The sequence below is a fragment of the Garra rufa genome, chromosome 4, assembly GCF_049309525.1.
Source record: "Garra rufa chromosome 4, GarRuf1.0, whole genome shotgun sequence".
Classification (NCBI taxonomy): domain Eukaryota; kingdom Metazoa; phylum Chordata; class Actinopteri; order Cypriniformes; family Cyprinidae; genus Garra; species Garra rufa.
This window is the reverse complement of record NC_133364.1, coordinates 7,414,554-7,426,494: the sequence shown is the minus strand read 5'-3', so window position 1 is coordinate 7,426,494 and position 11,941 is coordinate 7,414,554. Positions and strand designations below refer to the sequence as shown.

General features: G+C 39.1%; 1 protein-coding gene across 2 annotated transcripts; it reads left to right on the top strand.

Annotated features, from left to right (window-relative positions):
- The first annotated feature begins 429 nt into the window (after window positions 1-429).
- Window positions 430-11,238, top strand: LOC141333543 (vascular endothelial growth factor A-A-like). 2 transcript variants are annotated; one of them, XM_073838577.1, is made up of 8 exons: window positions 430-1,142; window positions 2,431-2,473; window positions 3,055-3,251; window positions 3,528-3,604; window positions 3,967-3,999; window positions 6,490-6,555; window positions 8,754-8,900; window positions 9,752-11,238. In XM_073838577.1, exons 1-8 carry the CDS (start codon window positions 975-977, stop codon window positions 9,771-9,773), a joined length of 753 nt encoding a protein of 250 aa, XP_073694678.1. In that variant the 5' UTR covers window positions 430-974; the 3' UTR covers window positions 9,774-11,238. The 2 variants fall into 2 exon arrangements, with proteins under 2 accessions (XP_073694678.1, XP_073694679.1); XM_073838578.1 differs by lacking the exon at window positions 6,490-6,555.
- Window positions 11,239-11,941: the final 703 nt, after the last annotated feature.

The following is an 11,941-nucleotide window of genomic DNA, read 5'->3' as shown; positions in this document are numbered from 1 at the left end:
CAATTAAATAAACACTAAATATTTTAATGATATATTTTTAAGTGTAATTAATCTATTTTGAATTTGACTTGAAATGAATTAATTAGAAAATACGCAGAGCTGGTTTTATTTATATAGGCTAGCATCACCATGGACAACAGTCATTATTCAAAAATATCTGACCACTAAATGCCGGGACTGACCAATCAAAATGCAAACTTGCAATAAGAGGACTGTTAGCTCAAGTTACTATACTAGCCATAATACCGGTTTAACATCAAGCACCTAAACAAAACTCTCTCGTTTTAGAGATTCTCTTGAGTGAAGATCCGAATGTTGAACGTCCGAGAAGTCCACGCTGACACCACTCTGGCCACGCCCACCACGGTGTCTCGTCCAATGGCGTGAGTTTCAATCGCCGAACTGACCGACAGCTGAAGCTTAGTTAAAACCGGGGAACGGCGGCGTCCCTGATCATTCATAACGGCAAGAGCGAGACGACAAATCAAACAGGAAGCGGAATTAAAGCAACGTTCATTCGTAGGGACTAGAAGTGCGCTTGGATTTCGCATTCTCCTTTCAGCGCCTTTGTGCTCTCACTGGTCTCACTGTACGCTCCGCTAATAACATACAGTGTCGGCAATACTCCGATCTGTATCAGAGAGTGAGTTTCTGATCCATTCTGCGTCCCATTCCCAAATGAACCCAACGCACTTGGAGACGGGCGGCAGGCTAAGCATGGGATTACTTTTGTGATGTGGATTGTAATAGCCTTGGAAGAAAATTTTGATTTACTTCTCAACAATGTGAGAGGACCTGCGTCCTGGATTCTCATATTTCTGGATATTCTGAAAATAATTGGCAACAGCTGAGAGACGCTAGAACTTACTTGCCGTGGATCTCTCTCTCTCAGGTGTCTGCGTGCGTGTTGTGGGACCAACATGGGATTCTTGTTGCCCCTATAGGTCGGACCCCTTGTGAAGAAGCCTTTACTCATGTCTAACTTGCTTGCCGAGACCTTCACCAATGCGTTTGCTAAAGTCCGCCTATCATCGGATAGGGTTTTGAAAAGATTTATTCGCCTTATAAATTCAATCATGAACTTTGCCGTTCGCGTGCTCCAGCTATTTCTTGTGACGCTTCTGTATTTTTCAGCTGTCAAGGTAAGTTTTAGACGCCTGTGCATGTTTACTGAACGAACTCGATGTATTGGTTGAATTTCAGATACTGTTATTTCGAATGTAATGTGCCTGCGCCACTACATTGGATGTCCTTGTGTTTCCCCTTGCGAGGTCATTGACCATGTTTTGCCAAGCTATTCAAAATCACTTGAACAAGCAAATCGGACCACCCCACACTGAGCCATTTAACTCTGTAGACAGGGTACAACCGTGGGAATTCAACTGAATGCACAATCAGTGTCCAGTCAACTGTTTGGAAGTTTGTTGTCGATTTTGGCGAAGGCACTATCATAGCCACCTTAGTGATATTATTACGCTTTAAAGGCGCAGCTACAGTGTAGCGATTCAGACGGACCGGGTACCAACATATCCGGCCTCTGGAGATCACATTGTAGAGATATCAGTCATTAAAGCCAACTTTCAGAGCATTTTCACCAAACAGAGTCATTCTTAATGACATTTGAAACTTTGTATTCAAGGACTTGCATAAATACAAATAAAACTGATGAGAAGCATTGGAATAATAACATTATTCTCAGCTATTAATAAATAAAAATACATGGAAAACCATATGAAACCCAAGAAAAAGTAAAACCGGTCTGTTAAAGTGAGTAAAAGGCTCAGACAGAAGAAAAAAGCTTCATTGAGAAATGTACATGGTCTCTCCATGGAGCTTTTGCGAAATCTGAAGTCTGTGAGATTTGAAATCTTCAAAGGCAAGTTTTGACAGAAGACTATCAAGGCCAAGTTTAAGTCAAGTCTCAGGTCTTTCAAGGCCAAATCTAACCCTGAAGTAATTTTTTTCAACTAAAAGTTAGTGTTAGAAACCCTGATGCACAACAGTTACTTTCTCTGAAAGCTCAGTTTGTCTTTCAGATTGCTTTCATGATTGAAATGATCTTTAGCCTCTCATTAGAAGTCAATGTCATGTCTCAATTGAACTGCTTACATGTCAGTTTTTTTGCAACTTAACCTGAGTTAACTTAAGTCTGAGTTTCAGACTGAGTTGCAATGCTTTTCTACATACACAGGCCAAAAAAAGAACAATTCTTGGTGATAGATAACCCTTTTAAGTTTTATGATGAAATTGGGCTCTGAAATGAAATTAGGTAATTTGTTGCATCATCCTAAACCTGTGGTAATGCAGTGGTTAATAACTAGTCAAACCCGTTGGGACTCATTTGATTATCAATTGTGATGAATATGTGCAACTAAACTGTGTTCAAATATCAATTTCTGACTAAAGTGGGGTTTTTTTTGTTCATTACAGAGTGCCTACATACCCAGGGAGGGAGGCAGAAGCACATATGACGGTAAGTTGGCAAGTCTCTCAGCACGCAATGGTGTCATCCAAAAACTAGACATGGCCAGGTTCCCCGGGCACAGAGCCCTCTAGTGGATGGGTGAAGGAAAGCTGTGGCTCTAATCAAACTGGCAAAGCATAGTTTGCTAAATTTGTAGTAGTTATTGGAATCTCTCAAGCCAGTGTGGTTTGTAATACTTCTCAACACCCAATCCTCCAAGGGAAAATTTGGAGAACGCATTACCAAACCTCTGATTGCTCAATCTCTGCTAAACCCAAATAACCAGACTAGATTTTTATTAAAATTATGATTAATTAAACGTTTTTTCTTTCTCAAGCCAAAAATAAGACACTCAACTGTACAGAACATACACGCAGGCTACTTTAACATGGTTTAAAGTTTGCAGCGTGCAACACAAAGAATGTACATGGTTCAAATGGACGCCCCTCTCAGTCACAAATTCCTAGAAGGGCTCCTGATTTCCAAACAGTGTTGACCTCGAAGAAGAGCAAAGACTGTCTTGCACCCAGTGGTGCAACTGTTGGATTACATTTTTGGCAACTGATTCCTCCGTTTTCTTTAACTTGCAGTGGTGCCATTCATGGAGGTGTATAACAAGTCTCTCTGCCGTCCTCGTGAAGTGCTGGTGGAAATTCAGCAGGAATACCCTGATGACATAGAGCATATCTTCATACCGTCCTGTGTGGTTCTCACCCGCTGTGCTGGGTGCTGCAACGATGAGATGATGGAATGCACCCCTACCGTCACATACAACATTACCTTGGAGGTCAGAGACCCCTAACTTCCAGACTGTTGCTCCCTTTTTCTCTCTATTTTGTTTCCTTCCGCTATCCGTCTGAATCTTGTTAAGTCTCCTTTTTGGAAACCCTACACTCCGCTACTTTGTCTCCCACACTCAAACCCTTTATCTCTCTCTTTTTGGCCAAGCCAACAGGGTTTCTCCTGAATAAGAGTAGCCAATTTTTTTAGCTTTTACTTAACACTAACACTGCCTTTATGACTGCGATGTGCTGTTTTCATGTGTTATTACTTTCTTCTCTAGATTAAAAGAGTGAAACCACTCCGTCATCAGGGTGACTTTTTCATGAGTTTTGCAGAACACAGTGAATGCCAATGTCGGTAAGAAGCCTCATTTGAACACATACATATAAAGTTACCTTTTTTATAGCTTATTATACTGTAATTACTACAGACAAACCCTGTTCTTACCCCAAGAAAACTGTGCCATTTTTAGATTTTATTTTTATTTAGAAATAATTGTTACTCTTGAACAAAAATGAGGACTTTTTACTGAAAGGAAGATTGTCCCCAAAGAAAAACGTTGCTGTATTAATATAACTGAGGGGTGTAAGAGGACATTTGTCCGCTTTTGTACTCTTTCATATCTGTGCAGGTCTTTAATTACGAGTGTGTTTGTTGTGTGCACACAAACAAACATGTTCACTGAGGTAATGTCTCGCTTTTTTTCCCTTTTCTTTCAGGCTGAAAAAAGATGTTCCAGAGAAAAGAGAAAAGTGAGTGCCGTTGTTCTAGTGTGGTGATGTTGAATGTGTGTGCATGCTGCGGCTCTCGCTCTATTTTGTCATCCTTCCCTCCATCATTCATGCATTCATTCTCATTTCCTAATCTCTCTGCCTTTATCTCAATCACCCTTATCTCCAGCTAGGTGTATTCCTTCCTGTTTTCCTTTCTTCCTGTTCCTTTCATCTCATCTCTTTGCTTTTCATGTTACATAAAGCCATAAAATCTGATCGTGAGAGAACAGTGGAACTCTTTATTTTTGTTTTTAAATGGATGAACCAAGCGGACAGGTGATTTAGATCTAAAAAATCATTAGAGGCACAATTGTCAAGCTAAAGCTGCGAAAAAGCTATGACTGGGCGATATATATATATATATATATATATATATATATAGAAGGTATACATAATATTTTTTATAGAGAATATTGTGAATAGGTTTTATGTTTTCTAAAGAAGCTTTTTAGACTAGTTTTGTGTTCTCAAGTTTGAGAACATTAAGATTTTTTTTCCAAAAGTATTTTTCAATGAATCAGTTTAAATCTGATTCAACAATTAGATTGTAATTACTGCAAAATAAATGCATTCAGTGGTTTAATATATTTAATTAAAAAAATATTACTATCTCTTATAATAATACATAAACATTCTTCCGTAATATCCTTTACGTAATGAAAAATAGTGTGGAAAACATGCCTATTTTATAATTATTTTAAAATGTTTTTTTTATGTATATTAAAAAAGGTAATTGTGACTTTTCATCTCACAATTCTGACTTTTTTCTCGCAATTTCAACTTTTTTCAGATATTAATTTGGAATTGCAATATGTAAACTCGCAATTCTGAGAATAAAAGTGTGAATTGTGAGATATAAACTTGCAATTTTGAGACAAATTCAGAATTATGAGATATAAACTCAGCATTGCAAGGAAAAAAGTCAGAATTGATCTGAAAAGTCAGAATTTTGCGGTACAATCTCGCAATTGCGAAAAAAGTTGAGCTTGTTTCTGCCATGAATTAAAAAAAAAAACTATTATTCTCTTGTTATCTTATTGTTCTGACTTGCAATTATAATTATTATAGTATTATAAATTGTTATATGCAGATATAATTTTGTATATCGCCCAGCCCTAGCAAAGGACCAGAACTATTGCTTTTGTTAATGCAGCCGTCTTCAGATGAGCTGAGATAGTCTCTGACCCTTACACCACTATCTGATCTCACTTCCTGTTTGATGTCTTCATGTTATTGCACGCTGGTTACTTATGTCTAAGCCCCTCAGGTGTGTAAAAAGTTGCGTGAACAGGTGTGTGAGTTTTGCCCGCTAGTTCAATGCCCTCGCCCCATATTCATCCATAAGCTCTGCTTTATGATCTAAGGTTCACTGAGGTAAGAGAGGGTTTTGTCATCTCTGAAGTGTCTTTACGTCTGGCGATAAGACAGCGTTTCTTGTTTTGTTTTACGGGGCCACTTCCACTCCTCAGAGATACCGCAGCGGTCAGTCAACCCCCTCTCCAATGACTCCCTCTCGCCTGAGAATGCAGGCCGAAGTGTTTGAAAGTTTGCTGAAGTTGACGCTTTTGCAGAGGGTGTTGATCTTGTGGCTGATGTGTGACGGGTCAGAGATTATCTCTAGGGGGTTAAAACGTTGAAATGCTTTCTGGTTCTGGTAAACAAGTGGCCCTTTGACACAGAGGCTGCTCCTCAGCGTGTTCCTCATAACATGATTGAATCTGACTTCTGAAAACAAGGAATGGAATAGCAGATAACCAGCCTGAATTTTAACTTCATAGTGTTGATGTTTTGTTCAAAGGGCTTCAACTTGACATCTTGCATTTCATTTATTTTCATCACGCATTGAAAAACCCATATTGGTCAATTATAATGCAAATAACCATATACGGATTGCGGCAGATATTGTGAGATGGGGGAAAGTTCACATTCTTGCTGCCTGACGTGTGTGACGTGATATGCCAAGATCCTCAGCTATCTCAAAGATAAATGGACGTGTATGTTGCCAATACTGTGCGTTGATTTGCTGATTGATCATTATAACCAAATAGCTAATTAGAAGTTAATAATATGAGAGTAAAAATCCACCAGTGGATGCTGAGCTTTGGCTCAGATTGAGTTTTTTCGTGTTTCGAACCAGCCAGGAATCCTGAAAACATTACTGAAGCTTTTAAAGATTTAATGCCTTGTTTATTTATTGAAACGTCTTCGTGTGAGAGGATTTAAAGAATTGGCGAATATTCCCCAAAGCCTGGCTGGCTTTAAATTTCTAATTCACGTCTCACGGAGTCTGCTGTTGTGTCAGGGTCTTATACAAGAATAAGAAGAGGCATGTTTGCTGATGTTTCCATCTGGATCATTTTAGCACCACGTTCACTGCAATCTGACTGTGTTGGATGATCTCTTGCAACAACTCCGATTCAGCTTTTGTTTTTTCGATGTTCTTCTGTGTTTGTCATGTTCCCTTTTCAGAAAACCCCGGAAGGGCAAAGGCCAAAAGCGAAAGAGAAAGAAAAACCGTGAAAAAAAGCGGGATTTGTACGTCACCTCTGCGTTCGCCTCCTCTCACCTGCACCTGAGTGTGGCACTCTTGGTCGTCAAATTAATTTGGGAGGAGATTTTATGCCTCCTTTAATCAGTGCATTCCCGTCAGACGTTAATTGCCATTAATCCATCAGCTCCTCCGCCATTTCATTAAAACTGACCATCCCACGAAACCACATGCCCGATCTCTGCTTTCACAGAGCTTGATTCACTAATGCCGAAGCAAATGCTTTAAAATCATTAACATTAACGAGTTTGGCCAAATTGTTTAGGACTTTTTTGATATAGAGCAACTGCTCACTTTTTCAGTCAGAATTATGTTCCCATTCACTTTCTATTCATTTCGAAAACCCTTCAACCAAACCAAGATGAATCACATGAATACAACTTTTGAATTGAACAGAGAATGTAGTTTGGAAAAATGTGATCTTTTATGAGAAGATGAATTATTCATCCCATGCAGCATTGTGAATGATGTAATCCAAACAATAGCCACAATACACTAACAAGTCTGACAAGTCATTGAATACAAGCATAAAATAAATGACACAGAGACGATTCATCTTATATGAGATGTTTATAGCAGAATAATCAAATATATACATTGATTGCGGGTATAGAAACTCCTTGGATTTCATCATTAGCAGTGCTTTATGGAAATAGTCGATGGGAGTTCCCAAAATCAACCATGTAAACGTGAATTGCTCTCATTTCCAAGGTTGGTTTCGCCAAAGCAAAAAATGCAAAAAGCACCATCTGCAAAAGCACAATCGCTTAACGGCCTCTGAGCTCATAGGTCTGAGAAAATGAATGGGATTGCTATTTCTGGCACCCTACAGTTGCGCTCTATACGTTTTGCCGCAGGCCCCAATAAATCAAGCTCTGTGATTGGAGGAGGTGGGCAGTGAGGAGGTAGCCGACATACAAACTCACCCGATCCACCCAGCATGGCTTTCATTCGATGGTACTAATCTGTCACAATATTTGTGTTGGAATCACAAACTTATTTGTGCTGCTTCCTGTTTTTGCAATGTTTTTCACAATTGTATTAGGACTTACCATCATCTTACTCACATCGGTTCGGTCCTCTCTGACATTGGAGAAGGATTGTGTGAGATGTTTTTTTAATTCATTGCTGTGAGTTTGGTCTTGTCATGCTGAGTGAGCTCTGCCTCACAGCATTACGAAAGTTAAACAGCCTGTTTACTCTGGTGCTTCTCCCAGTAATTGGGAAATGAAATGTGTTTCAATGAGAATGAAAGAGCGAAGAAATGCGTACATGGGGACAGTCTGCTCCTGTGGGACTGACGCTTTTGAGGTCAGTATTTTTCTGAGGGCTGGGGTTTGGGTTTACATCTAAGAAATGGAATTAGATTTGAGGCAAAGAGCATGAAAGTAGTTGTTTTGCACCACAACTATTCACACTGAATTTTTGACATTCTCCGAGAAGATTGCATTTCAAATTTGGATGCAAAATCGACTTATTGTGGCCAGAATTGTGACTACGTACCTCTTTCTCTCAATGGGTGAAGTAAAATCTTGTGCATGTTTTTCATGCCAAACGTTTAGACTTTGTCTTTACACTGTTGTGATTCGAAGTCAAGGCTAAATGTAGAATTCAGACTGCGGCTTTGATAAGCCTGTCCTCAGAGAAATATTGGCTTCAGATAAGGTCAGTAGGCTCAAATAGCTGTCAATCTCCTTCTTGGAGTCTAGCGTTTTGTACTGTACATGTGCCCTGATGACCCTGATCCAAGCAATAAACAGAAACACTGGATTTTCATGCACTGTGCTCTCTCTGACTTTTATTCCAGTATGCTTTTCTGAATCAGTTTATTGTTGTTTTCATTACTTTCTTGCATCAACTGAGCTTGCAGGTGCATGGCCACATCCTGCCTAACTTCAGCTATTCACACTCTACAAAACCCCCTTGGACCCTCAGAAGGGGCAAAACCGTTGTACCAGATGAGGGTGGCTCAAAAAAAACGTACTGCTTGACTCACCGAGTGCCTGTGTGTGTGTGTGTGTGTGTGTGTGTGTGTGTGTGTGTGTGTGTGTGTGTGTGTGTGTGTGTGTGTGTGTGTGTGTGTGCCTATGTTTGAGTGAAAGTGTTTATTAATAATTCTCATGAATATGTGTCAGCTATAATCTCCCCAATCCTTCTCCTTTTCTCTCGTTCTGTCTCTTTTCAGTAGCCAGTGTGAGCCTTGCTGTTCTACATGCTCTGAAAGGAGAAGAAGGTTGTTTGTTCAAGACCCCGAGACGTGTCAGTGCTCCTGTAAACACTCTGAAGCCGACTGCAGGTCTAGACAACTAGAACTCAACGAAAGGACCTGCAGGTGTGTTTGTGCATCTACTTTCTTGTGTATTTACACGTTAGTGCAAGACTGGCCTTCCTGTTTTTGCATTGTCATGTCCCTTGACAAAAGATGTGTTGCACTTTCATTTAAAGCAATAATTCAATCCAAATTCTGGCATCATTTTCCTACCAAAGCTCTATGAGTTTCTTACTTCTGTAGAGCTCAAATATGACCCAGTCTTAAGTAGCACAGGTATATTGGTAGCAATAGCCAAAAATACATTGTATGGATCAAAATTACTAATTTTTCTTTTACTCCAAAAATCATTAGGATAGTAAAGACATTTTGTCAATTTTCTACTGTAAAAATATTAAAACTGATTAAAGATATGCATTGCTAAGACCTTAATTTGGGCAACTTTAAAGGCGATTTTCTCAGTATTTAGATTTTTTTGCACCCTCAGATTCCAGATTTCCAAATTGTATCCATTGTATCTCGGTCTTATCCTATCTTAACAAACCATACATCAGTGGAAAGCTTATTGTGTCATCTTATTGTGTCAGCTTTCATTTGATGTATTAATCTCAATTTCAATTAGTTGACCATTATGACTGGTTTTGTAGTCCAGGGTCACAAATGGAGATATTTAGTAGAATGTTCATGCTGCACTTTTCCATAAAAACTGCTGCTGCTACTTTCTTCTGAATTTAGTCGTTTATGTACAGAAAAGAGTGTTCAAAGGTAAAAATTGAATGAGAAATGTTTGAGTTGTATAAATCTGAAACTATAGAAGATATTTTGAGACAATGAAAATTTGGCAGAAGGTTCAGTCTTCCTGTTTGGCGATGTTACAGAGATTTCATGTGTGATTTTTCCACTTGCTTTCCCAGATGTGACAAACCAAGGAGGTGAACCAAACCGACTTGAGAATGGACTCTGACATGAAGGAATATTTCACAGTAATTCACAGCACTTTGAACTTTCAGCTTTGAACTTTGGTCTCATTTTTCCGTCCCGGAAATATTGAGCGAATGAAGTGAAGGGGTTTGGGGGAGGTGGGGGGTTAACAGTCAATGAAATGTTCTCTCTGTATATTTTCATGATTTTCATGCGTGTGTGTTAAGCGAAGCGACAGACTGAAAGCACAGGATTTGATTTGCTGCTAAAGGGTCTTGGGAAAAGACCTGCGTAAACGTTTCTGATGTCGGCTGGCGTGCGTGAAGTCGTACTCGAAATCACTCAACGAAACACATCACTGGATTTGGGTCTGCTGTGCAGTTTTTCATGTGAATCTGAAGCGCAAACGAAACGTTTGGAGGACTGCAACGATGCGTCAGCGTCCACTACGCGCTGTGGAATCATTCCTCCCAGTACGCGAACACTGAGAACAATGCGTGTGTTTTTAGAGACGGACAAATGACTGGAGTTTTGACGGAAGACTGAACCGATTCTGTCGTCGGAATGTCACACAGCAATGCCATGGAAACCCGCTGGCCGCTGTGGTAAATGTTTGCACCAGAGCTCTGACCTTGACGAGGCAAACCCAAGAGGATTTTGGTCATATTCACTCCTTAAAGGGATATTCATTCTTTGACATGTTTGGAAACCACTTTGCGTAGACGGTGTGATTAGATTCCATGCTTCTTCCACACTACTGGGGATTTAAGATGACGATTTCGTGCTAGGTTTTTCGTTGTCGTTCAGCTAGTCTTGGAATTTTAGTCCAAATCTGTTCCCCTTAAGCAATTCAGTAATTTATGATTTTTTTTAGAATATTTTCAGTATTCTGTCTCTTTGTATTTAATTTGACCTATTTATGTGCAGTGTTATGTTAAGATGGATCTTCTCGCCCTTTTTTGTCTGCAAACCTCCACTGCTGTCCGGAGGGGAAAAAAGCTTTCATCCTGTTTTATTTTCCGTAGATGAGCAGAGAAACATTCCTATTACTGATCAGTGAGTCGTGTTGCCAACTGCCTTGACTTTGCCGCCTTGCTGCAGATGTGTGTGTGCCGTGTGATCTCTAACAAACAAACCGTGTAAATGTGATTTTGTGTGCATATGTTTGTGCGCGTGCATGTGAGTACGTTTTGGCGAAACAGTCTTGATGTCAGTGTGACATACGTATTGAATAACAATATAGCAGCCAAATGTAAATATAGGCCAAACCCACATCGCCATTTACTTCTACTATAATAAGATCTAACAAGCTGAAACAGTATGCTCTCAGATGTGGTCTGATTTGATTGGAGTTTTACATTATTTATTTACTCTGTGTAAATATGTTGAATATTAACATCTTTTTGTGTCTGTGTAATGTAGTACAGCATATTTATTTTCAAATTATATTGCCTTTTTTCTATAAAATTTTGTCTGAAAACTCTTGATGTGTGACGATTTCATGAAAACACCTGTTTGTTTGAAAACAATGCCACTGAACCTAATGAACCTTGCATATTTTGCTGATTAGTGCTGCTGAAAATGGTCAATTATTTTCATGTTTTGGGCTGTACTAATCAGTTAGACTGGGAAGAACGTTTGAAGTACAGCAGAGAGCCAAAAGTTATAACAAATCAAGGAGAACAAGAGGAACAAAAGGCGTTTGTGGGGATTTCCAGGGCAAAAATCTTGATAACATTCATGTTTGTTCTTATCATTTTCGAATATTAGGCTAATATCTTAATTAATACTGCTTGTACATATCTTTACCACCTATTAACTTTAGTTTGTCGAAATGCTTTCCTGCTTACTTAGTAGCATTTGCACTTTTTTTCGGTATTTTTGACAGCACATATGAGCAATTTATTCAGTACATTAACCATGCAGTTTATGCTGTTGTTTACATCTGAATATCACCAATATGGCCACGCATCTGGGTAACTGACCAAATCGTGAGGTAAGTGCAAACCCTCTATTTCAATTTTATGGCTGGGTAAAAAAATATCGATTTCTCGATCGATTGAATTCAAGTCTGTTTTCATTTAACACGGCTCCAATCCTGTAAATCGCAATATGCTTTATGCTTTATGAATTTTGATATCAAGCAAAGTCTCAGATTTCAAATTATGTTCATTTTATTACAA